A 27,881-nucleotide genomic window follows, 5' to 3' on the forward strand; every position below is an offset into this window, starting at 1 on the left:
AAAATTAAGTGTTGAAGTTTCAATCCAGCAACACTATCTCCGTCCTGTTTTTGTTGTTTACTTCATGTACCTTATGTTAAAGTAGCGCCTAGCGTCTTGTTTTCACAATGTTTGCTGCAGGGGTCAGAGGTCCCTGTAATGATTGCATGAAGACCATGGATTCCTAAGGTGCAGATAGAACATGCACACGCTCTGCTTTCATTGACTCCTAACACAGAAAGTGAGTGAAGACCACCACAAGAAGCTTTAATAAATGTACACATGAATAAATAAATCACACACACACATAGAACTATCAGCACCGCGGCAGAGCGGCTGTCTTGATTCCTAGACAGACACACTCATGCACTATTAATGGGATCCCTCTCTAAAACCATGGGATTCCTTTGCCAAGTGCGACCATTTTCTTCAGTGTGTGTGAGTGTGAGTGGGTGTGTGTGTGTGTGGGTGTTTGCAGGAGGAGTGGACAGGGGGTGGCATCCACTGGCCCAGGGGTGCGATCTTAGTTTGCCGGAGGGAGGGGAACTGAGTGGTCCCAAGACCCCAGAAAACCCCAAGGCTTGAAATCAACCCTCACCGCGCTCATACACTCAAAACATCCCAGATCTCCTGCCGACATGCAGAAGGGTCCGTTTAAAAAGAAATTTAAAATCCAGAAGTTGAGTGATCCAGTTCACGGCTCTGGAGTTCACTTTCTGCTTCTTGGAAGAAATGAAAACCATCTTCTATCTGCAAGGAAATTGTTTAGATGTTGTTGGAGAGATTCAGCAAAAGTAGATGCACAGACTCTTTCAAAAATCAATTTGATAAAAAAAAAATTTTTTATTCTTATAAAAATAATAATAATAATAATAATAATTATTATTATTATTATTATTATTATTATTATTATTATTATTATTATTATTATTATTATTATTAGAAAAATAATAATTATTATTATTCATCTTGGTCTTATTGCTCCTCAGAAGAGGAGCATCATAAACAATGCAATGAAAAAGAACAATAAGTTTCCTTTTAACCTGATCAGTCTGTCAGAGATCAGAAATAGTTCAATTTTTTTCAAACAGCTTTGTTTGCTGCATCGGATGATCAGGTTTTCTATTTTGTTATTATTAAATCCATCAAAACTAAGAAATTCCACCATTTTCCGTCCATAAATTCATGAACCAACTGCATGAACTTTGATGTACTACTTAGAGACTTTATACATTTGTTTTTATTCAGCATGCCAATTCTTTATAGAACAGAATTAAAATATCAGAACTGGTCAAATTCTGAACTGGATGGTCAGAACTCAATGGAAACCAAACAGGAGATGACTGATCTGCATTTTACATTTGAATGCACAAATTTCTGGACTTTGTCACTCAAAGCATTTTTATGCATAACATTCAGTTACTTGCTCTGCTTCGGGTCTGCACACAGCATCCACAGTTAGCTGGTTAAAAACAGGCTAAATCATTCATGTGCACCTTATGGTTTTTATTGTTACAGTCAAAGGTTTTGAAAGAAAATATTTTTAATGTAATTTGACAAATAGCTTAATGCAATAAAAGACTTTCACTGTAAAGTCATTGAAAATTATTTGTGTTTTGCATGATCAGATGCACCTCAGGATTTTTTTTTTTTTTACACACCTGGCCAATGTTTTTTTTTCCTTATGTAGCAAATGGTTTACATCTATGGTTTTTACCAGTTTTACTTTTGGTTGATTCTAAAGCTTTTTACAAGCCTACATTTGACCAGTTACCAGCTTCCAGGGTATCATATTAGGGGTATAGGTGAGAGAAATTAATCAAACAAACAATGATTTGTTTGGAGCTAACAAGCAAATCATTATTTGCACAAACATTTGCTCAATCCTCATTTGAACTAATCCCATTAAACCATTTCATCCGAATTCATTGGTCATGCTTTTCCAGCTGTTGATATCTTTTATCATTTGTTTTTATTGTATTTCACTCACTGTTTTCTTTTCTTTCAGTAGCAAGCAAATATAATTTGAAGCATACAGAACATAAATCGAGTAAATGCTTTAAATGGTAAAGATATCTTAGCACGAAAATGAAACCAGTCTTACATAGTGAATAACTTACAACAATCAAAAGTGGAACAGTGAGAAAATAAGTAGCCAAGTGAGAATTGAATGGATCAGAGTAAGGGGAAAAAAAGGATTTTTATTAGGTAACATAAGTAATACACCTAAGTTTCCACAGCATGCAGTCACTTTTCACTTGATTTCAGGTTCTGGCACTTTTAAAATGTATTGCCATTTTCCAAATATAATTGCTTCTTTATTTATCAAATCTGACTACTGGCTAAAACAAAATCACTATTTTTATTCTACAGACAAGCCCCCCAAATGCAACCAAATATATTTGTTGATTAAATTTTAGAAGACTTTATTGAAGAAATATTGTGGCTCCTAATTTTCTGATATTGATGTTGTTTGGTGTTGTGATTACCAAATGTTCTTGGTCAACTATGAAATAAAAATAAAGTAGTGTTTCAGATACTGAAAGTCATTGTCTCTTAAGCTTATTTTTTGTATATATTTTGAGAGAACTGTAAATTATTTAACATTATGCAAAATGTAACGAAATATGTTATAAGAAAGTAAAACTTTGTTCAACCAGGATGTGTTAAATATCAGAAATGCGACCTTACCATATTCATGTGCTTAATGAATTCACTCAAGAAGTGAGAGAGTTTAGTTTAAAAACAGCAGTCAAGTTCATTTGAAATCAAAAGATTTCTGTAAATTAATCCATCTTTAAGTGTTTAATAGTTTGATCTAAGTGTTGCTGTTTCTGTGCAGGTTTTCCACACCGCATTGTTCTGAAACTACAAAGTGTGTGATTTGGTGAAATACTTCTGCAGACTGAATAAAAAATGAAAGCATGAAGCAGCTGTTCCATATTTATTACACAAAAGGCACTTAGAGGCTGAAGGCTGCGGAGGAAAATCTGTATTTCGGCTGCCGTGTTACACATCTGAGAACGCAGCTGCACTGTACCAAATGTTTGTGGTTTTTGCTTTTGCTTTATTTATTTATTCATTTATTTATTTGTTCTCTGCAGAACAGGATTTACCTCTGAATTATGGAACAGTCCCCTTTCTCTCCTTAAGTAAAAAATAACATCTGTCCGGCAAATGGAGAGCTTAGTGTTTCTCTATAATTAATGGTAAAAGCCTCCAGAGCTGCGCATGAAATATACATCCTCCACACAGCAACCCACCACCATAACAAAGAGAGCAAGAGAACACAGAGGAAGAGGAGGAGGGACAGTGGGTCAGTGAGAAGAGAGATTTAAAGAAGAGCTTAGAGTCCAACAGCACAGAAGATAAATATGTATTCAAATGAAAAAAAAGTTCAAATTTTCTACTGAATAATCTTTCAAGACAACCTGAAAAAATGACAAATTTTACAACCACACTTTTGCTTTTGGATCAGCACTTTATTTTGTTGTGGGAACAAGATGCTAATGGAGTTCACTGCATAATTATTGGCAAACATATTTAAGAAGTGTGAAAACCTGTTAAATAAGTACATTTTATTGCAGTTCAGTAAATTTACATTGAAAAAGAATAACTTTTTAGAAATTGTTAATCTGAATAAATTTATTAGTTGGGAGAAATTCTTTAGTTAAATTTTAATCTTTACAAAATTCTTGATACCCTTTTTTTCTTAAAAAAAAAAAAATTTATCAAAAATTTTATATTCACACTACATAATTAATACCTATTTTATTCAAGTTTTTTTTATTTTGGAATCCATGCTGTTTAAATATGTATTTGGCTTGTGTCTTTTAGCTCGTCATTGAAATGGGAAAGACAAGAGAACATGCCTTTGAAGTAAAGCAGCTGTGTGTTCATCTTTCTAAATAAAGAAAAGTTACCATAAAATACGAGCTTGCCCATATCCACAGTCAAGACAACTGGAAATGTGACAAGGGGGCTGGACAAGGTCCCGAGTTTCTCTTGAGAAAACACAGGAAGAAGACAGAAATCGCCAAACGTCATTTTTAGAGAGTATGGTATGCTTCTGTGACCAAGTCTCCAAAACAGCCACTAGTTTCTTTCTACATTCTCCCCAGATGAATGAAAGGTTTGTCATACAAAAGACTCTTCTGTTCTTGTAAACATGGGGCATTTGACAAACTGTACTGGGACTTTATCTGGAAATCTGTGCTGTGGTAAACAGGATACTTAGATTGAACCTTTCAGCAACGACAACTTCAAGAAGGTCGGGTATCAAACAAAGGAAATATATTTAGAAAATGAATCCCCTGTTTTGTATGAAGGAAAATCTGTGATGCTGTGGGACCTTTTCAGCCTCAAACCTCTGAGTAACTTTTAGCTGCTTTTTACCTGAGCATCCACATAGATAAAAGTGTTATGTTTCATTGTGTAGTATTGTTTGGCATTATTTCTACATGTACAACCAGAACACCTTCTGGTTGTACAGATCTGACAGACTTTACAGTCAAAAATCTCTTTAGTGTGTAAATATCCTGATGTTCATATTCAGTCAACCTAAATTAGGCCGTAAAAAGGATCTTGGAACTTTAAATTTGAGTTTCTTTTTTGAGAACCAGCAGTTTCATAGTTTTCATTGCCTTCTGTCAGTGAGATATGATCACACTGTTGTCTCAAAGAGTTGTTGGTTTTTACAAGTTTGGACTTTGCATAAACATTTGTATTCAAAAGGATTTTTTTATACAGCAAACTGACACTGAGCTGCAGCAGGTTCTGGAGAAGACAGGCGCAGCATTTTCATCTTTAAAAGCTCAAGCTCTATTAAAATTGATCGTCTCACTTCAAATTGACTTTCCTTTCAGGAAGTATGATAAATGCTTCTGTCTGCATAATGACTGAAACTTGAAAAAACTTCTTAATAACTTTGACAACACAGAACAAAGATCACTTAGGCATATTGCCTGATCATAAAACTCACCCTTCTTTTTTCACATTTCCCTGCTGCACAGTAAATGATGTCATTGATCAAAAGACATATTTATCTGCAAAATTATTTATTAGGAAATTCCATGACAGACAGCTGTCCATGACCAAAGTGATGTGTATTATGTACAATCAAACTATAGGGTGAAAAGTCAACCACATGGTGCGGTGATGAACGGCTGAGACACAATGCAAACACATAAACACAAACATTTTTGTTGTCATATGTTTTGTTGTCCAGAAGCACTGAACTGTTCCAGCTGCTCTGTTTATTGATCAGAAGAAACTGAAGAAATTATTGTGGAGTGTAAACACTGAAGCACTCAAACCATCATGAGGGAAATGCACATGAAATTTACAGCGTCTGTGGACATTTGCACAAACACACACAGAGAGATGAGTGTGTGTGTACATGCTGTGAGGACAGGACACAGGCTGCAACAGATTATTGCTGAGCTCTGTGACCGACAGAGATGATGGTTTTAACTAAAGATAGAGATGGGAGCTGAGGATTGAAGCAGGGGCAAAACATAGTTTGTACTGACCTCTACAGGGTAATGGGTGTCTCAGCAATCACATACAATCTACAAGTTCTTACTATTACAAAAACTTACATTAGGACATGAAATTTCATTTGATATTTCCATTAAGGAGTTCTTACAACTTTACCGGGTTTATTAATAAGGTTTTAAAAATAAAACAGGTTTGATACAGGTGGATCTAGGCCTTTAGGCTGGATGTCAGGCAGGCAGGCAGGCAGACAGACAGACAGACAGACAGACAGACAGACAGACAGACAGACAGACAGATAGACAGGTAGACAGATAGATAGACAGATAGACAGATAGACAGATAGATAGATAGATAGATAGATAGATAGATAGATAGATAGATAGATAGATAGATAGATAGATAGATAGATAGATAGATAGATAGATAGATAGATAGATAGATAGATAGATAGATAGATAGATAGATAGATAGATAGATAGATAGATAGATAGATAGATAGATAGATAGATAGATAGATAGATAGATAGATAGATAGATAGATAGATATTTTTAGTAGCATAAATTAAAAAAAGAGAGAAAGAAAAAAACACCACTTCTGGTAAGGCGGAACCAAAAACATGCACCGCCACATATGTGGTCGGACTATTATAGATGTGGGACGGCAGCGATGGAAAGATGTCGGCGGCGTTGATCCAGATGTCATGTCTCTATCGGGGCATGTTGGCCGTCAGGGCCACTGGCACCAGGACGCTGATTCCCGGGCTGGTCCCAGAACAGTTTCGGGCCTTCTCTGTACGAAAGGATCCGGAGCTGGTGGAGAATCCGTTCTACAACAAGTACCAGGACAAGATCCAGAAGCTGCGCAGGTCAGCGAGCGTCCGAAACCCCATCATGTAGTCTGCTATTTTAAAGATCATCAGATGCTATAGCACAGAGAGGAGTCAGTGGAGCCAAGGAAAGTGTGACTGAAAGAGTTTATGTCAAATAATCATTTCGGCCCATAATTCTATGTTGTTGTATTAAGTCCATAAATATTTTAAACCTCATTTCATAAAAAGTTGTCATGTTATCCCATAGAAAAAGGCGTGAACATTTTAGGCCAATTCAGCAGCAAGCTTGAACCTTGTGCCGAATTTTCGCCCATGGTTAGAAAGAGTGGACATCACCAAAATAATCAACCCTTTACATGCTAACTATTAAAAATTAAAGTTAAACTGGAAAAAAGTGCATTTCCTGCGAAAATGCAGTGTGAATGCTGTATATTGAATATTTTAGAGAAAATTTCAGGATTTGAAGTGAGTTGCAGAAGATTTGCAGAAATGTAAGAAATAGGCAAAAGCAGCAGAATAAAGCAAAATCCTGGAAAGTGCAAATAGAAAAACTGTAGAAGAAAATGAATACCAGTTGTTTAAAAATGCTACAAAATGCATTGAGCATATTCACTGCAATAAGTCAAAAGTAATCTAAATTGATTAAGCTACATATGTATGCAGGACTGTACTGCAGCCTGTGGCCATAGTAACACAGTAAAGCTTTCAGATTTTTGTACAAAAAGCAAATCTCAACTTCCATACGACAACAGTATTCATCTGTCACTGGAGTCTCGCTGTTTGGCTTGGCAGATTAAGCACAGCTCCATCAAAACAGCAGGAGCCTGGAGGAAAATACATTTAAAATTTAAAACAGCTAAATGCCTGTCAGAACTACTAACCTACAGCTTTAAGGTGCATCCCTTTTGATCAACCTAATATTGTTGGAAAAAGCACTCTTTCCACTGGCAGATGATATCACTTACAAGACATTTTTCCAATTTTTTTAAGTAAAATAATCTACAATGGAAGTTGTGTTTTTTCCATCAATATTAAGAAATTATTGACTTAAGCTCCTCCACCTTGCTGAAAAGTTAGTTTCCCAAGTGTCCCAAGATATTTTCACTAGAAACTAGACCAAAGATACTAGTTAAGATTTTGTGTTTTTGCATTGGCAGTAAATTATGAAAAGTATTAAGCTGAAGAAGCTTGTTGTGGAGCAAATAGTGATCAATTTTCTGTTTGCTTTTAGTGCGAAACCCCAGGAATATAAGGAGCGACTGGAGAAGCGGCATGAGGCCAAGAAGGATGTCCTGGGACACTCCAAGCAGGCCGAGTTCGTCCAGGTCATGGAGCAGGAGGTGATGTTTCTGCTTAGCTCCTCGTTCAGGCATTGGTTATTTTTAATCAGAAAAAAAGAAATAACTCCTTTTGTTCCTTCCTCTTTTTAGTTTGAGAAAAGAGATAAGATGGCAGCCGGTGATGGAGCATCTGGAGCTTTTACGAAAAATAAAGTGAGGATCAGATCTTGAATGTGTTTAGCATAGCAGAGTCACTGTTTGAAAGGCTGAAAAATATTTTAGACTTTTTTTTTTTTACAAAAAACACTGAACAACAATTAAATACTATTAATTTAACTTTTTTATTTATAAAAGAGAGATATTAAAACCTTTCAGCAAGAGGAAGTTGTGTAAAAATAATTTTGTGCTCCTTTAGACATTAGGTTCCATCCTTAATCTGGAGATGATCAAGGACAAGACTGGCGAGGAGATCTCACAGGTGGGTTTGGTCTATGAGCTTTCTAGTTAAAATAATAATAATAATAAAAACAACACTTCAGGCTAAAACAGACAGTGTTTACTTGTATTCTCTTACTGTAGATGGGACAATTCAAAAGTAACATTCCACAATACCAAAATGTCCAAATCAGACCAAGTTCATTTGATTGAATTTAACTTCAAGCTAGATTTGGTTTGTAAGATAGTAAACACATAGTAAAAATTGGTCTAAGCGAAGTCTATGTAGGTCACACTGCGTTCTCACATCCTGATCAAGCACATGGTGATAGTGGAGAGGAGCAGCGCCCTTTTAGCAGGAGGAGACTCCAGCAGAACCAAGTTCACGTAGAAGTTTTAATATCTGACAGAAAATTCACAGAGGTGAATATTCATACTCAATATTCACACTCTGTTTAACATTTATAAGGGCCGTAGTAATTTGTGAGTGGAGATTTGAGCATTTAATAAGTTTGACATTTTATTGAGTCAAGTACCCTCAGTGTAAATCTGTGTTTCTGAACTCTACTGTAACTGGTAAATTTTATTAAATTAAAACTAGCTAAACTAACTAAAAAACTAAAATAAAATAACTAAAAAATGTTAGGCTCTTCACTTTGGTTCGGACAATATTTTTCTGTTCTTTTTGTCGCTGAGGTCAAACCTTCAGATTTACTTTCACTCTGGAGTGACTCTAGCGCCCTCTGGAGGGTTTTTTTTGTAAATCGCAAAATAGCTCTAGGCTGAACTTTTATCTTCTACTCTTCCAGCTTTGGATGCAGTTTTATTCAACCAAAGACACGATCAGCGCCGCCATTCCAGTGAGTTCATTACCGATGAATCCTCAATGTAAATAGTTTACATCTCCACTTTAATAAGGAACTGATCATCTAATATCTGTCTTCTGTCTTGTTTGCAGTCCCAGATGTATGAAGTGATTTTCAACAGATCCAAATCCTGCCCCATGGTAAGATCCCTGCTGAAACTAAGCCATGGTTCAGTTTCAGCGCGGTCACCAAATCAGGGTGTGTGTGTGAGAGAGAGGGCGTGAACTGCAGAACCAGAAATCATTTCAGATTTTTCATTTCTACCTATTGTTCTATCATGGATTCCCTGCTCACCTCTGTCTGTGTGCTCTCTCCAGTTCCTTTACGCTCTGCCTCAGAAGGAGGGCTATGAGTTCTTTGTGGGTCAGTGGTCCAGACATGAGCTGCACTTCACCTCACTTATAAACATCCAGGTAAACCGATTCACATTTGATACCTCACACTTCTGACAGACAGGAAGTGAGCTCATGTTTAGTTCAGGTTGCTTCTCAAATTTTCCTACAAATGTTTTTGTTCTTTGAAAGGCCTGGAAAAATGAACTCTGGCAAAACAAATGTAATCAGGTCATTTGAAAGGTTAGTTGTTTGACTTAAGGTGATATCAATTCAATAAAATTTAACAATTTCAGTGAATTTTTTAGGCATATTGTACCTGGCCATTCTGCATCCATTCATGGCCATTCTGACATTCTAATGCATTATAATGCAATTACGGAATTATAATCTGTAAATTTATTTATTTCCAAAAACAAGCTGAGCGTCCTCAAACAGAAGTCAAACACCATATCTTTTTGTATTTTCTGGTTAGTCATTATTTTAATATAAAATTGTCAGAATAAGTTTATTAAGCTCCTTTCTGATCCAAAATGACGCTTAAAAAGGCTTTACATTGTACCTGGTTTATTTGCTAACAAACATAAAATATTAAATTAAAAAATACACCTAAAACGCAATGAAATAATATGAATGGATAAAAACTTTTATGTATGGATATAGATACTCTAGAGATTAAACTGTTAAACAATTTTCAAACAAACCTAGGATTTCTGTAATGTCAGACATTGACGTCATGACTTCACTTATTTTCCAGCCTAATATGTTGATTGTACCGCTGTACTTCTCCTAAAAATATCAGAACACATTTGTTATGTAAACATTTTATGCATGGACATCTAAAATCAGCAAATCTGCGTAAAAATCTATATTTGCCAGCATTCAAAGTTTTTTTCCTGTGTTTGCACCCAGACGCTTAGCGAGAACGCGCCGAGTCAGCTGATCCTCTACCACTACCCGGAGCTGAAGGAGGAGAAGGGCATCGTGCTCATGACAGCAGAGATGGATCCCAAGTTCATCGTAAGCCTGTTTTAAAATCTTCTTTTTTAAAATGTCTTCAGGGACATTTAAAGCATCTCTCCGTTTCTCAGACTGTCCACCAGGCTCAGTGCTTGGCCAATCAGGTGCAGCTGTTCTACGGCACACAGAGGCAGGAGACGTACCGATTGGTGGAGACGTTGAACCACCAGCCTGAAGACTTTAAGCACATGTCGGTGATAGCAGAGCTGGAGCAGAGCGGGCTGGGGTCAGCAGGCGCCCCGGGGGGCTCCTAAGATCAGAAGATGACCAGGGACTATTTATCTGTCTAGGACTGAAGCATCATGGTTCCTCTCTCCATGTGGATCCACACTCGTAAATGCATATTGTGAGCAGAAAAGATGCAGGAACAGCATCTTATGAGCCGACATTTAGTGATTTAGGAAATAATGTGGTGGAATAAATGGAGGCGTTTGCCCCATTCTGTTCCAGACTGGATTCAAGAGACTTTGTAAGCACTGAAGCTAAGCTCAAAATTCTACGTTTGATATTTAATAAAATAAAATAATCCCCTAACAGTCTGAGTGTTCCTCTGTTCGGTTATACAACAATTAGACATGCATGTATGCAGCTTCTACCTCATTACTTTTCACAATAATTGCTATATTCATTAATAACTAAAAGTGTTATAATGTGGGGGAGTTTTGTTGCCGCTGGACCTGGCCAGCTCATCGCCATGGATTCCAACTTCTATAGAGTATCAGAGGATGTTTGAAGAAAATGTGAGTTGATCAGAACTGGAACCTATTGCATGCCATGGACTCAAAAAATACCAGGAAGTCCTCCAAGGACTGGCAGAAAACCAAAAAATAAAAACTGCAATGGTTAAGTGAAAACTCAGAATTTGAATTTACGGAGATTCTGAGGGATGATGAAAGGAGCTGTCCATAAAATTATTTTTTTAAACATTTCATGGCTGAGGGTGAAGAGTTGGGTACGGTGGCCTAACATTTTCCTCAGAACTCACCATTTTAAAATTATTTTTATGAATGAAACAAGGTTCATTTTTGGATTTCACCAAGTGTAATTAAACCAATTTCTTTAATATAAACAAAGGTGACTTTTCATTTATATAAAACAATTCAATATTGGGTTCAGTTTTCTCATAAGTGAACTATGTGTTTATTTATCAATTTGATGGCATTCTATACATCAAAGACAGTGCACACCCCTAACTGTTAGGGATTGTCAGACATACAAACATGAATTCAATTTATGATGGCTGACTTTTTTCATACAAAACAAAGTGTCTAAAACAAAAAGACTGAAAAACTGTCTTCAAAGTTGTTGACAATAAGATATTGAATTTATCATAAAGCAAAACAGGCTTTCATTTTGAAACTGTTACAAATTGTACTTTTGGGGTGAATTTTAGATTTTTATGAAACCCAAACTAAAGAAAACATCCAAAACATTTGTGTGCTTCATCTGTGCATATGGAAGACTATCGCTCCGAAAAACAACTCAAGTGAAACGACACATTTTGACGGGAGAAATTTACCTGAAACAAGCCATACTATGAGGCTGTTTTAGTTGTTAAAATAAAATAAAAAACAATGAAAATTATTTTTCCATTAACATCCTCAACTAAAGAAACAAACAGTGACTCAACTCACATATACATACAAAAAACCCACTGTTGACATTGGAATAGTCGCACCACATGAAATACTTCACCAGACAAATCACAGCCTCAGTGTGAGTTTATTGTAACAATAAAGCTACAAAAAAAAAACAAAAAAATTCTCACAGTGCATTAAAGATGTCTAAACTACAAAAAAATACAAAACAAATGAAAATTCAAGTGCTTATAATCTAAAGAGAAATTAACTAAACAATTATTACAAGGAGAGTTGAGCGTCACGCCATAGTCATCCAAACTAAGAGATGTTTCTCATCGCCATGGTAACAGAATATTCTCAGAGTAACCTGAGTAGTACCACTACAGAGTTCATATCATATGAACTCTGTATGAATCCAGAGTTCATTCATAAATTTCCCTTCTCGTCCAGTTGACTGTTAGGGCATTTTCACGTTTTCAAGGGTACATAGTGACTGACTTTTCATCAAAACTTTTAAAGCCACAGTTCCTGCCAATTTCTTCCTATTGTAAAAGCAAATGAAAAAGCTACATTATGCCTTAGAGCAGGGTCAACCCTTAAATTACGTTTTATTCATATGGTTTGCTCTTAAATTGTTTCCTATTATAATTTGGCCTGGTGCACAAAGTTTGCAATAAATGAAGAAATCTAGTTCTTCGAGTAATTATTTACCAAAAGATTTAAAAAAAATTCATCTTTAACTCAAGTAGAAAGAGAAAAACAGTCTCAAAATATATCTTTCCATACTTCATTTTCTGTTTTCCATGCCTATATGTGGAAAGTAATGGTAAAATAAAGCAAATGTAATACTTTTACAAAATGTGTAGGAACTCGAGACATAACTAAGTCTTATATATCTACTGCAATGTTTACCAGATATAGTACCATGAAGCACAATCAGTAACTAATGCTCCATTTAGGATTTTAGAACAATGCATTAGTGTTTTTTTTAAGTGCTCAGTGAGGTTCTCCTCTCAGGGTGGCTTACTGCATACCCTTGTCAAAAATGATGTAGAAAACTTGAGTCATTTGCAGTCAGAGCAACATTTTGTTATTGCTTTTCTTTGTCCGGTTAATGTGAAAGGGCGCCCCCTGTAGTGTGAACTGGAAATTGATCTGATTAGAAGCTTTAAATTGATAACTCCTCTCTTCAAATATTACTCTTTTATGTTTTTTCCTCAATATTTGCCTTCCTCAGCAACTATTTTTTCTGTCTCTGCTAAATGAGCAGATTAACAGCTGCATTACAAAAATGAATTTAAATCTTCTCGTAATATTTTAATTCATTAAAACACAGTCAGCACCATTGGCTTATAATACAACATTAAATATTTATACTGTTTCTGATTCTTAATCACAATCCCTGTAGGCTTCTTCAGCAATGTAATAGATTTATCTTTTCTGGATCTGGATTTTCTTTTGTAGTAAAAAAAATAAAATCAAACGGGTTTGTATATACAGTACAATATATTCCCTCGTTTGATGTGTCTTATTCCAAGACCTGCATACAAGAGGCTGATGCTGACAAAGATAAAGAATGAAAATAAAATGAAAACAATATCATTCAACTTTTTTAAGTAAGAAATTTGTGATTGATTTGTCTTTTGATTTAAATTTTTTTAAGTGAGGGTGATTTTAGCTATCCTAAAATCAAGAACAAAAACCTTTTCAACTAACAACACATTTTTCAACCCTCGCAGCGTACCTTGGTACAGTATGTACTGAAAACTTAAGGATGCAACCACTGAGGCTTTCTTAGGTAGAGAAAATAACCTGTTTTTTCAATAATACTGAAACTCCCTTTAGTGCTGTTGCTGCCGTCTGGTCTCGTTATTCTCTTATGATTTCCATAAGTGTCATTTTGTAGAAACAGTAAATTCACAGCAGAGAAAATATGCATTTTATCTGCTGATACAAACAAATTTTTAAAAAAGTATGCAAGGTAAAAACAAAGCCACGATGTTTTAAAGTAGACCTTTTCATTCCATGATTATGTCACAGCTTCTTTATAGGCAGGCTTTGCCTAACAAACTCACATTTTGACTTAAAAAATTGTCCAGTTCTCCAGAGAGACTTGCCTTTCTATGCTTGAGCTCCTTTGCTCGGCACCAACTGTTGCTGCACTCCGTACCTTCTCTGCTGTTGTGGGTCCCTGAGTGATTCCTCCACAGTCCCGTCTCAGTACATGGCCTCCGTGTCACGGATATTTCCAAAAGACAAACTAAAAGTGCTTCCCAGTTTTTTGGCGACACCGCTGCCTTCCCTCTTTTTCTTCCTGTTCCAGTTCAACAAGGAGGCGGAGCTCTGTCCCTTGGCCCCGCCCAGCAGCCTTTGGCGACTGTTTTCTTTGTCTCTGCTGTGGGACAACATGGCCGCCTTTCTCTCCACCTGCATGGACAAATATGATTTATTAAAATACGATTTCTCTCTCAGATCTGCACCTGCTGCACACAAATCGTCACATTTACCTGTGTGTCATGTGAGTGTAACGTCACCACACTGATCTCTACTTCTCTGTCACTGCTGCTTGTCAGCATGAGGACCACCTCCCCATGTTTGGCCCACTTACAGTCTTGTCCATCCACTGCTACAATGTAGTCTCCCTCTCTTAGTCCTGCCTCCTGAACATTAAACAAATTTAATTTAATTTTACATTCTCTGTAACAAATATCTAGTGTTTACTAGAAATTGGCTGGTGGTTGAATTTTCAGTTGATCTGCCTTGATCAGTGACCAACAAGTAAGAAAACGTAACAATTTGATCTTTTTCCCGATCAAACAGACTCTATCAAGTCATGGAAACTAAAGTAAACTAACGAATTTTTTTGCTGAAAAACTAGATAGATTGGACAAAATTCTGATTGGTGCATATTTTTTTTACAGAATTTTCATCATCCTCATCTCTTACTTTTTGTTCTGAAACTTTATTCTTTATTTAATAAAAGTTGAACATATAGTCTGTTTTCACCATTTCACTAGGATTTTTCTGTGGTAAGGAAGACACCAGCCAATCAAACACTTGGTTCCTTTTAGTTCCATGACCGATCGTTAATACATTATTTAAGCATCAAGAACTTCTCGTCAATACATTTTATGCACACAAATACTTTCCAGAGGATTCATCTTGTTTTTATTTAGTTCTTCATAAGGCTTGGAACCTTAAAACATGCAGTTAGTCTCACCTCTGCACAGCCTCCAGGTACAACTCCAGCAACCAAGACAGGGGAGTCCCCTCGAAGTGTGAGACCCATCCCACCTTCTCTTTTCTGCAGGGAGATTACCCTTGGGGGCCCCCAGCGGGCCCTTGCACAGAACACTGACAAGGGACCCTGCAGCACAGGAAGCATTTCTGTCTGACTGTCATGTTTTTGATTATTTCTAAATAAATATATACAGTGTCTTTCTAAAGTGCCCACACCCTTGTTAAAAGATCCAGTTTTTGTGATGCATGTCTGTCCCTATCAAATAAACTTAAATGTAATGTCAATCCAAACCATCTAATGTGACATTTATTATGTCAAGATCAACTGAAAAAACAAACTAATATGTTAAAAAAGCTGAAGCTGAAGCATCCTTATTATTATAGGGATAAACGTTTGCCCTTATAATAATAGTTTATTGAAGCATGTCATGCCTTGACTTAGAAATATTTGCTCACTCTGCCTCCAAAAACTTCTCCAAAAATATCACACTGAGTTTATTTATTATCCACATTATCTCCCTCTTCTGGCAACTTCATCAAATTTTGGTCAGACTTCATTCTAAAGTTCAATTAAACCATTTCAAAACCCTAAATTTCATCTGGTTAAGCCATTCTTTGAGCTCTATCTTCTAGGTTTGGGTCCAAACTGACTGATATTTTGTACTAGTCTTGCAAGTATGAGTTATTACAAATTATTCAACAGTTTTATTACAACTGTAGCCAAATAACAACTGCTTGCTAGAAACTGTGGGCTCTCATAATTCCCCTTGATATAAATGAAAGAAATCATAGAGACAAATTATACACCTGATTCAAAAAAGCATCAATTTGATGTCTCCCATATCTAAAAAGAGGCTTTCTCTTCCTCACCAGTCTTTGAAAGATGTCAGAAACCTGGACTGTAGTGAAGCTTGGTGGAGTGATGTCTGGTTTCTGCTGAGTATAAGCTGCAAACATAAGTAGTCACACTTAGTTATTTATGAATTGCTTAACTGCAACACTGCATTTATAAGAAGTTCTCACCTTGTATCTCTGGGGCTTCTGCTATTTCATCAAAGTCATCTTCGCGGTCCAGCTCCAAGTACTTCTCCAAGGAACGTTTGTGTGTTTGACATAGAACGTCCTGCAGGATGTCCATCTTCCTCAGGATCTTACACAGACTGTGGACACGCATGGCCTCCTCGTGCCTCATAACCGCACGCCGAAGGTGGGCTTTACCTTCATGTCACCACAAACAATTTTAAAGAAGTGAGTGATAAATCTCCACTAAGTCCATGTTGACAGTGATGTAATTCCTGCTGAGAGCAGATTTCTGAAACATGTAGCCTCACCGAGCTTTCGCCTTTTTTCAGGATCCTGTAGGATCTGGCTGAGAGTTTGCCCTGAAGCAATGTTGACATAAAACTTGAGGAAGGCCTTGTCTGACTCCTCATCACACTCCTCTCCGTCAGAAGATACTAAAGGAGGAAATGATACAAGTTAAGTTCAGATGCGTTGTCGGAACCAGGTGTGGTGGGATTGTGAAGTGATGCGCTTCAGTGACGTCAGAGAGGAACAAGAAAAGTTCTCTGTCTTTTTACACAATGTTAATATCACAAAACCCACATTTCAAAAATTTCTAAACAGCAGTAATATTTAAGGTTCCTATTCTACCTTAAATATTCATTATGCTTTTCAGGTTTATAGATGAAAGGAATAAACTCCTCAGTAAAAACTGATTTCAGTCGAGGCCAAAAGAGCTAAACTAAATAACAATCTTGGTATCTCCTTACCTGTGTGGTCGCAGAGCGCAGCAGCAGCATAATAGTGTGAAAGAGCACGGAAGTGTTCAGATTTGACCTGAACCATGGAAGCCCATGAAAATGGCACATAGTCCTTCATCAGGGGTTGTGTCATTGTCTGGTGCACCAGCGAGTAAACATCCGACACCTGCAGAACACAGTGTAAAGAAAGTGTGTGTTGCAAAGGAAACAAACTGGCAAATTGCATCCTTAAGCAAAAGTAGCTAAATAAATCTTGATTGTGTTTTCAAATTATTGAAGATCCAAAGTCTTTTTATTGCATGTAAAGATTATTTCTGTTTCTTCCGGTCTGGAAATGCATCCACCAACAGGATGTTTCTCTGAAGCTCTTTTGAGTTCACAAAGCAGCAGGTAAAGGTTGTGAACACGTGCTTTGACACATCATTTTCTACTAGATTCAAAACACTGATGATGTTTATTGAATGATACACAGAAAGCAAAGTTAACTCACCTGTGCAGCTTCTTGTGCCAGCTGGAGTTGGGAGGTAAACTTAGTGTCCTGCGAGGTGATTGTGATGCGTTCAAACACACACTCCTGCACCTGGGCAACCATTAGGCGAACCAGCATGCTGAGAGACAGAGCGCTCATGTCCAGACTTGGAGCATTTGAGAAGTTCTCCTTAAGGTAATTAAATGCACCTAATGGACAATGAAGGCAGTATCTCAGAATGTGAAACATCAGATTAAAGATTTTGCACAACAGCAGAAAAAAACAGAAAAACTCAAAGAGAAGGAACATCAAAGTCTCCCTAAAATGACCTTGACTGTGGGATTGTGAACGACGGCGCACAATAGCACACAGTAGTGTTAAATGTCTCCTTTTACAAAGACATATTCATGTCTTAATCATATTTATGTTTTTGTAAAAATAAGATAAAACTTAGTTACAAATATTTTTTATCTTTTTTGTTTAAAAATTGGCTAAATTTAGTAAAATGTATCATTTATAACAATGGTAACTTATTAATAAATTTCTCAATTAAAAATTCTAATAATATTCAATGAATTAAAACTATGTATTAAATCTACATATTGATAATCCTAATGATTGGCTGCATGTAGTGGAATAGAAAACAGTTTAGGCATTAAATTAAATTTAGATCTAAGGTTAAAGAGAAAAATAAAATGCAGTTTCAGTGGAAGATTACTCAGCACAACTTCAGAGATTCTTCCATTGCGCCTCTTTTACACAAGTCTCACAAAACAATTGAATTAAATATCTGAGGTGTTTTTGTAAATGTGAGCTCTGTCAGCACCTGCAGCTCGCTGAAAGGCATCGACGGCCTTGTCGATGCTGGTTGTAGCGGAGCGATCCTGCCGCGCTCCGATCTGCGTGTGCAGGGCTCCGATGTTGAACAGAACGCTTCCCTTCTCAAAAGCCAGCGCACGCTGGGACGACGGGACCCCCGTCAGAGAGTCATACCTGAGGTATTATGAGTTTGCATTAATTGAAATAAATACCTAAAGAGTTCAAAATTAAAGACATTACGTCCACTTCTGGCTGGCATTAATGGTCACATTAATGGTAATCGCCTTAAAGGTGATGCATAAGTGAGGATAATTTCCCAGATTTTTAATGAGAGTGAACATGTTGTACCAGTGAAAGTGAACGCCCAGGTTCCTGTGTGAGGAGAAGAAGCGTTGGTCCACATAGTACAGCTGATTGTAGTACTCCATCAGCAGTTCTAGTCCAGCCTGGTTTCGACTGGGTGTGCGCATCGCCTGACAAACAGGAAAAAAACAACAAAAAAAACAGAGTTGTAACAGATATACAAAATCCCTGCTAATGTCCATCACTGTTGATCATTGGGTGTTTCTCAATTTCATGGAAGCAATTCCAATATTGAACCTCTGGGAGGTCAGCTGTGTATAAAACTGTGATGGTGCTTTTATGAACCTGTCTGAGTTCAATCATCTCTTTGATCTCCTTGTCATACAGACTGCTGTCCTCTCTGTAGTGCTCACAGATGAAATCCTACAACAGAGGAGAGATAAAAGAAACTCATTGTTTTTATGTGTTTATATACCTTCAACAAGCAAGAGGATTCCGTGCCGCACAAATTTCAGCTATCCTTAGGTAGAAGACAAAAAAAAGATTCTCTTATTGCTGCACAATCTTGACTTAATATATCAAAACTGAAACAGATCTTGTTGCATTAAACACAGTAAGAAGAATCCTTCATGAAGAGAGAAAATGATGCACAGGCGTATCTCAATGATTCCAAATCTTCCTGTTCAGCATATAAACAGAAAATTGAGAGGAAGAAAAATGTGTTATGCTAAAAGGTGCAGTACAAACATGCATCACTGCAGGCTTAAGAGGACTGTGAAGCAAAATCCATTTAAGGGTAGAGGTACATAAAGTGCTTCAGGAGTGAAAATCCTTTTTTGGTTTTATGTATAATTAAGATTTCTGAGACCAAATTCTCTTTTTCAATAAGCTGTAAAATATGGTCATTAAACTTAACAGCAAGAAATTATTATAATATACAATCAGTCTGTGTATAAGCAAATATTTGAGGTTTATTTATACTTTTGCGTATAAAAATTTTATATTTTAACTGAAATAATTTCAGACTTTAATGATTTTCTAACTTGACAGTCACAGTTTAACTGCTTTTGCAGTTATACGTAGAGATAAAAAAACAGCCTTCTTATGAGTAAATTAGAAAGTTAAACAAGTTCATGCTTATTTCTTTGTTTCAGGTAAAATATTAATTTCCCAAATTAAGCTGAAAACTAATCTGTTATGCTATACTGGCTGTGATGTGCTTTGAGTATGTTAAAACAATTATAATGTAACTTTTAATAGCAGAAATATTAAAAAGTATTTGGTATGAAGGTATGTTTATTCTCAGGCAATTGACTGGACACTAAACATCCATATTTTTAACGTGAACGTTGACAAAATGATCAAAGTTCCTCCTAATCTTTATGTTAACAAGCAGGTTAAGGATCTATGTGTGTAGAGACTCTTGACTGTTCTGAAACCAGTTTAAACTGGAACTGGTTAACTTTTAATGAACATTTATTTCTTTAGGATATGGAAGATCTAAAGATTATCTGATCGAGGGTTCATCTCACCACGCTAAGATTTAAGATTTTCCTTAGAGGTCTGCTGATTGACACCTAAATTAACAAAGTGTTTTCCTGTGGTTCCACTTGGATAATCCAATTGTGTGCCTTTCGCTCAAATGCTTCATCCAATCAGCTGTTCGGAAAATCAGGTCCATAATTAGTTAAATCGAGCTCTTCTTACAAAAATATACAGTTTATCAGGCAAAATGTTTTTTTCATGAACAAAAAGCTGAATAATGATCACAATAACACTCTCACCTGGATGGGAACAGTAAAGTCCACTTCTTTGGTTTCTTTAAGGCCAAGGGGGATCATGGGAACACTGATGGCATCACTGTAAACAGACATAAATACACGTTGTGGATCTTAGTCATACGTAAGCACTAAGCAGGTTTCAAACAGAAGACAAGTCCACACCGCCATCTGCTCATCTTAAAACCCAGCAGGGGGCTCCACTCTCTGACTGATCCTGCTAACAAGCAATGTTAAAGCCAATTATTAAGCCTCACAGGCCGCTCAACCCTGAGATAAGCCCCCACCATTAAATAGCACTGCAAACAAAGCATGCATGCATGTGATGGGGTCATTAATGACACAAATGAGGGGGTTTATCCTGGCCCTGACCTTGAACTGTGGAGGGAAGAAAACCTATTGACAGACAAAATTTGCATCTCTATAGCTGCAAATTACTGGCATAATTACTGAACACCCAACTGTAAGAGCAATCTAAATTAGACCTAAAATGATCCTTTCTAAGGAAGAAATATATTACTTTGAAAGTTTAAAGCACAAACCATCACAAATATAACTATGCAACCTAAACAGAGTGTGACCATAAAAAAAGACAATCCACTTGTTTTTGCCCATTGTAATTAGTTTGATGAGTGTGGCCTAAATTGCATGCAACAAACAGACCATGAACTGTGTCTGTGTGACTACCTGTCTGTCTGGTAGACCTCCATGTTGCTGTTCAGCTCTTCCAGCTCTTCTTTGAGCAGCTGCAGGTTGGAGTTGACAAAACTGAGCTCCAGAGCCACCGTCTCCTTCACCTTGTTGTTGGTTGTTGCCCTGCAAAATAAAATTAAAAAAATAAAAACAGGAACAATTAACAACAGAAACCCCCTTGTCTGTTCCCCTACAAAAGTACTCGTGATATAATAGAAGCTGCCTAATAAATATGCACACCTTAATGTAGGGTGTTGAAAACACACCGCCTGCTTAAATCTAATAGGCATGTGCATATTTTTACAGTTTGGGGTTCAGAAATACATATAGTCATATTCCTCGCTTACTTAATAATAGTGCACACAGTGTAATTCAAATTAATTTTATTTTATGGACCACTTTTTTCACACAGTTAAAAAAACAACATATGGATTTACTATTATTGGGTAACTCCACTGTCCTATTAGTCGATCAGAGCCTCTACTGTTCTCTAAACACAGACTTGGCACAGAGCAAAGCCAGCTCACACTGTTGTTCCAGGAAGTCTCAGGAATCATTGGGTTTGGCAAAGAAATTATTCCACCTCCCAAACTCAATGACTGAATAAGCACATACGAACAGGCTGAAATAAAGTTAACACCAGTGCTAACACAGAATAGAAAACACCTCCACTATATTTGGAGGACATTTATTAAAAAACATGCAGCTTGTAGATGAATTAATAAGTGTGTAAGGAGCTGGAGCTGTACAATTTCACAACACTTTGATCACAGGGTCTTTCCTTGTCAGCACTGTCTGACTTCATTCGCTTCTTCATGTAATCTGTCAGTGAAAAAACATTTAGCAATTTTCTTTTTTTCCCCCCAACTTCCTTTCATGGATGTTATTAACTTCAGTCCTCATATATATTAATTTCTAACTCTCCAACTGTTTTTTTAATTTACAAAACAAAAAGAAAATGTGGTATTGCATAATATTGGGGAATCATGTGATTTGCAATAATATTGGCGAGTCTTGCAATAACTGTACAACTTGGAATAAACAAACAACTAAAGAGTCTTATTTTCTTTCTACTTTGGGAATGAAAAATGAAAAAACAAAGGACCAGCAGGGTTAATTCAACATTTAACAGTCTCTTTACTGGTCACTCCCATCTCAAGTCTCAACAGGCACACAAGCATACACATTTATCTAGTCTCACGCCAAAGGCAATCTGATTAGTCAGCTTTACATAGGCTGCCAAATATCCCCTTCATTTACACACCCCTGCACGAACATCGGGTAAAAAAAAAACCCTGACTAACTCACCTAAGAGAAATCAGAGATCATGAAGTTCTAAGCGGAAACCTGAAAGCGTGGCATATTACTAACACCAGTCTTTGTTAAACATCAAGAATCACTGAACACCTCCCACAGGACAGCACTCCTAAAAACATGCCAGTTTCCCAACAGTTTCAGTGAGTAAAACTGCATGGTGAATAACCAAACACACACTAACAAACTATGAAGGGGGAGGTTGCCAGCCAGATGAGTGGGGGGATGAGCTCAGTGAAACTCACTGGGAATCTCTGCATGGGAACAGGACGGGAGGCGGACACAAAGCTGGCTGATTACAGGCTGCCGGGCTGTGTGGGGGTCCTCTTTGTCTCTGTGACCAAGCGTCCAAAAAGAAGGCGCAGGAGTGCTTTTTTTTGTGCTTTTTTTCATTATCTGCACAGAACTGAGTCATCACGTTTTAACACAACAGCTTAAAAAAAACTGCCAGCTCTAATGTGTGATTAATCATTTCAAAGAAAAAATGAAATGATTAAACAAAGAATCAAATCCAAAAAATTTCACAAATCACAAACACAGAAACCAGTGTACAATATGATTTGTAGACTTAGCTGGACCACAATTGCTACATTTGTTACATTTTCAGCTGGTCCAGTTCAGTTTCATTACTAAACCCTTTGAAAAAACCTGTTCACCCCTCAGCTGTGGAGGCGCTGCACCCAAAACTACTGAAAGAAGCAACACAAAAACTCTGAAGCTTTGAAGAGGAAGACATGAGCGCAACTTTCTTCTTTGTAAAATTTAAACAAAAATGGGTATTTTAGAGTTTCTAGGATTTCTCTTTTGTCTTTGGCAAAAGACCATAAGTCATTTCTCCCGCTAGCACTAGACATGTGCATTTGTTTTGGTTCTATTTACCCAGAATTCCTTCCACCATAGTCCGCTTCCGCCTTGTGAAGCGGTCTCCGGTCCTCTTGGCATTCACATATGCATTCAAACTGTTTCAGAGTTCACTTCAACCAAACTGAGACCTGGCAGAGTTTGCTTTTTTAGTCAACCACAGCATCTGATTACACAGGCACACCTCTGGAAACGTTTACATTAAAAACCCGCCTGATAAAGGAGATCGTTTCTAATTCTACTAGTTGACTTTTATTTGTACAGATGCACAGGTAAAAATAACCTGGGAGATTTTACTGTACTAGTAGATTTACAGTAACACACAAAGAAACTGCTTTGTAACTTTTGGACGTTTCAGATAAAATGCAATGTTTAATTTTACTATGCATGTTATTGTAAAGAGAAGCACATTTTGAATTTAACCACAACCAAAAAATAAATGTTCTCCTTTTCTGTGGATTTACAAACTACAATAACACAGTTTTACCATCTGAAAATCAGCCATTTATTTGCAAGTAATCTGACAGGAACAGGCAGAAAGAAGGTGGAAAGACATGCGGCAAAAGTAACCGAGGATGGGAGTCGAACTCGGGACGGATGCGTTAATGTCCATAGCGTCTGTAAATAGGGCACCCGCTCTAACCACTGAGCCACATAATGTCCCTACACTCACACAATTTTAGTGGAAATGTGACTTTACTTCCTCTATATGAATTGTATTTTTCGATACATGACTTACTCCCACTCTGAGTGCTGCACAACTTGTAACTAATGAGACAGATATAAAATTTAACAGCAGGAAAACTTTCTGGATAAAAGGAAAGCTGTCTAACTGTTTTCTCATGTCTCAAAAACATTTTCTAGTTTTATGTATTTAATGTTGGAGTTCTAGAGTGATGATAATTGACAAATTTATCAAACAGGACTGCCGTAATGCTTGCCGCCACTAATCAAACACATGAGGTAGGAGATCTGCTATGTAGCTCTGGGACTACTCTGCACTTAATTCACTTGTACTAGGATATCTTTTACTAACTAAGCACCAGCTGAGAGAGTAAATGTGTTTATGCTTAAATCTGGCATAGCACATGTCCCTCCAGATCCCTAAGCTGCTCTTGTCCTTGGTGTGAATAAATGAGTTTCATTTTTCTCAAATTAATAAATCAAAATTATTAATGTTTAATAATGTTTTAAAATTGAATTTCTGTTGGTAAGCAAAACAAAAATGTTCTAAACGTTCATATTCCTGTCAGTTTTGTCTAATTTCTGCCTTGCCAGAGGATCAATGTATTACATTAACGGTGCGGTTCATAGAAAGGCATCGGTGTAGTAAGTTCATGTTGCTTACCTAAAAAGATTCTCCGCTCCTGCTCTCATGCGCATCTCCTTGTTGATCTGCTGGTTGATGCGAGCTCGTCGATGCTGCAGTTTACTGCGCTGAGTCTGAGCGAAGGGATCACAGCCCTACAGGTGAAACATTAAACCACAGGAGGAGAAAACTTTTTTTTCTGATTCTTATATCCAGCAGCAAATCTGAGAATTTGGTTTAACTACTTGGATAGAATTAGAATTATTCCAGAAGTATTTTTTTTTCCTTCAGTAGACTGCAGACTTGTTTATTAATAATAAAAAGAGAAGAAAATGAGTTCATATCAATCAGGGGCTGGAGTTTAAAACATGCTGAATACTCCCTCTGCTTCTCCACATAACTTTTTCTAATTACCTTTTCCCTCCTGAAAGCATAAAATTTGTAACCTTCTTTCATTTTAATGTACTCAGTTCCCTGTTTCATTCCTGCGCACCCAATGAAAGTGTTTATTTAACATGCGAACGTCAAGTAATCCTCAAAGTGCCTGTGTGGATTAGGATTCTGGCTGAGCTCCCACCTCTGCTCAACTATCAGGGAGCCAACAGGACAGAGGCTGCTCAACAACAGAGCACAAAACATCTAAAGGAGGAGACACTGGTGAACCATCACTGCACGCACCCCAAAATGCTCAGTTTCATTTAACAGTGAAGGAAAATGACAAGGTATGCACAAATATGAGCTGTCAAGTAATGGTGAATGGTTTCAAACATGTCCACACTTGATTTAGAAAATTAAAGGATTAACTGATCAAAACAAAAAACATGTTTTGCTCAGATCTGGATTTAATTCTGCAATATAATGATCTAACTTTAAAGCAAGATATATTTCATACACCAAAAAAGTCCTTCCATTTAAAAGATACTGGGAGGATTGTATATTAAAGTTAGATATTTTGCCCAAGCTACTGATTTTCCCTCATTTTTTAATACTTATGTGTTTTTTGTGTAGTATGCAGAACAAGGGCTGGACAGCAGAACGGGTTGGAACACTAGCCAGGGTCTTTACCTTTCACCTGAAGGTCCCCTGGGATAGTCCGGCTACCAATCATCTAATAATAGGTGATTTGAGCTTAAGCAAGAATCTGCAAAAATTACTTTAATCTGAAAGAGGACCTTGGATCATTGAACACCAGTCCAGTTTGTTTTCTCCTTACCTCTTATTCAGTAGTAATTAACACACTGAATATGGCAACTTGTGTGCCTTTTTCCTACCACTCCATTTTCCCTTAATAAACTGAATTACTGAGTACAACAACCAGTGTCCCTTGTGCCTTATCTTCTATGTGGAGGAGTTAGTGACTGTATGCTGAACCTGTGTCAAGTCAGCAATCTTCTATGACTGTATAGACCACAGCGTAACATTTCTGCTATTAAAAAAAAAACACCTTTTTATTATTTTTAGTTGTAACAGTGTAATGATCTGAGATGAAGAATTGTGCGTTTTTATTAGCAGCAAGCCATAATCATCAAACAGGCAGATGAAACATATGAGAGTGAGTTTCTGGTGTCTCACCTTGCGGATGCTCCCGCTGTGGCTGCTGTCTGTTGGCAGCGTCAAGGGCATGTCGTCGTCGTCCGAGGCGCCGTCTGACAGAGATAACTCAAAGTCTCTGTGAAGAGTAACGACATTGGATTTATTAAACTCATTATTCACATTCACACATTGTACAGCAGTGTGCACTTCACATTTAATTTGAACTTAAAAAAACACAAACAAACAAAACAAGTTTTATTCACTTGAGCCACAACTTTTAACAGCTAACGGTAAACCACTTGCCTTGTGGCAGGTCCCTCCATCGTAACCCAACAACACCCGGCGGCTTAAACGGCCCCTACATCCCTTACAGCCTCGTTGCCAGCTTTGTACAAACAGCAACGCACCAAAAGTAACAAAGTATAGACCAAAGGCAGGTGAGCATTTATCTCATAAAAAAACAAGCCAAGCTGAACACTTTTTCTCTTGATAAAGCCTTGTCGTTGTTTTCAGACGGAGTTCTGAAAGAGATTACTCACCGAGGGCGGGTAAAGGAGAAGAAACGTAGCCAATCAGGAAGCGGCTTTTTAATATGACAGAAGACGGAGCAAATGAAGGAGAGGAAAGAGGCAGATAGGCTACTTCAACTGGCCAATCACAAGTTTCTTAGGGCGTACCCTTTCTACTCCTCCCACCTCCTTCTGCTCAGATCGTTGTTATGGTTACGACAGGGGCAGTGGCTTATGTACCGACTCCAAAACGGTGGCAGCAGCAACCTCCCCTCGCACATAGAAACAGCTCAAATAATAGTAGTAACACTTTGCTCCCGCTAAAAGGGTTCTTTTCGAAATAGAATTATAATCTTTTATTTTCTTAATTAATCGTAAATTTATTGGATGATTGACCGGTTCGTCTCTGTAGTTTTATATCCAGTTGCAGTCATATATATGGAGCAACAATCACATTCGCCTGCTGTGCCGAATATTAAATACGTTAAAACTAGAATTAAATCTTATGATATAAACTACAATGCATAATATAATTCATTAATTATTTTCTGAAAAACATGATGCCTGTTTTTTGCAAGATCAGCGGCCACCAGGTGGCAGCCTTGTCCTCCTAAAAATCCTAAATCTTTGAGGCGTCACTCGTATGAAAGATATATTAAAATTCATGTATTATAAAAGTTAAAAGTATGAACTGAATTCAATTGAGCAAACTAACCAGTTTCACAGGATTTTCTAAAAAAAAAAAAAAGAAGGATTTTTGCTGCATTTTTTAAACATTTAAAAAATAGACCCTAATAAGAAGAAATGTCATTTTTAAACTTGCTCTTTGGGTCAGAGATTAAAAACTGAAACTAAATCTAAGAAAGTTTGAATTGATTTGATTCCAAAATTATTTCTATCTCCTGTCTACCAGAATAATGAGAGATAATGCTTGAAGAGATTTTTCATGCTTTCTTCATAGTCAAATATTTCATACATTATGATTAATATGCTTCTTAGTCATTTGGTGAAATTGTCATATTATGGCTTTTTAAATTTTTAATGGGATAATTTGTGACATTTTAGTAAATTGGGGGCACATTTGTAGATGCATTCACAAGGAAACTGCTAAAACACCCCAATTTGTTGTGTGAAATCAGAAGAACTCATTGTGTAAAATGCTTCTGAAACCAAAAACTCTGACTTGTATGACATGGCTCACACCTTTAGGGTTTGTTTCAAGTCATATAGTTTTAAAGACAGTTATCTCTGATACTGACCAAATACATGTAAAGTTCAGAATTCAAAGAAGGTTACGAAATAATCACTAAAATGTTCTTGTTTTATTTATGTCTTCTGGCATTTAGAACATCTAAATAGTTTTGGTAGTTTTGGTAATTCTAACTAATGTAAAACAAGAGAAATTTCCTCTGATTTAACTTCAGACAGTGAGAATAAAATGTGTTTTTTTTATTCAGTGTATGCAATAC

General features: G+C 36.9%; 2 protein-coding genes across 2 annotated transcripts; one reads left to right on the top strand and one right to left on the bottom strand.

Moving 5' to 3' along the window:
* Positions 1–6,108: 6,108 nt before the first annotated feature.
* On the top strand, positions 6,109–10,775 carry atpaf1 (ATP synthase mitochondrial F1 complex assembly factor 1). Its single transcript, XM_005802310.2, has 9 exons — positions 6,109–6,344; positions 7,540–7,648; positions 7,739–7,801; positions 8,004–8,066; positions 8,833–8,883; positions 8,982–9,029; positions 9,207–9,302; positions 10,134–10,241; positions 10,313–10,775. Exons 1-9 carry the CDS (start codon positions 6,130–6,132, stop codon positions 10,493–10,495), a joined length of 936 nt encoding a protein of 311 aa, XP_005802367.1. The 5' UTR covers positions 6,109–6,129; the 3' UTR covers positions 10,496–10,775.
* A 589-nt stretch (positions 10,776–11,364) lies between these two features.
* On the bottom strand, positions 11,365–26,600 carry rhpn1 (rhophilin Rho GTPase binding protein 1). Its single transcript, XM_005802331.2, has 16 exons — positions 26,207–26,600; positions 25,943–26,039; positions 24,410–24,525; positions 20,881–21,009; positions 20,200–20,275; positions 18,761–18,838; positions 18,461–18,585; positions 18,120–18,286; positions 17,315–17,502; positions 16,834–16,990; positions 16,393–16,518; positions 16,085–16,279; positions 15,932–16,008; positions 15,042–15,188; positions 14,329–14,481; positions 11,365–14,248 (listed from the first exon to the last, which is right to left on the bottom strand). The coding sequence occupies exons 1-16, from the start codon at positions 26,224–26,226 to the stop codon at positions 14,039–14,041; spliced, it is 2,061 nt and encodes a 686-aa protein (XP_005802388.2). The 5' UTR covers positions 26,227–26,600; the 3' UTR covers positions 11,365–14,038.
* Between the last annotated feature and the right edge of the window lie 1,281 nt (positions 26,601–27,881).

This window comes from Xiphophorus maculatus, chromosome 9 (assembly GCF_002775205.1).
Source record: "Xiphophorus maculatus strain JP 163 A chromosome 9, X_maculatus-5.0-male, whole genome shotgun sequence".
NCBI classification, from domain to species: domain Eukaryota; kingdom Metazoa; phylum Chordata; class Actinopteri; order Cyprinodontiformes; family Poeciliidae; genus Xiphophorus; species Xiphophorus maculatus.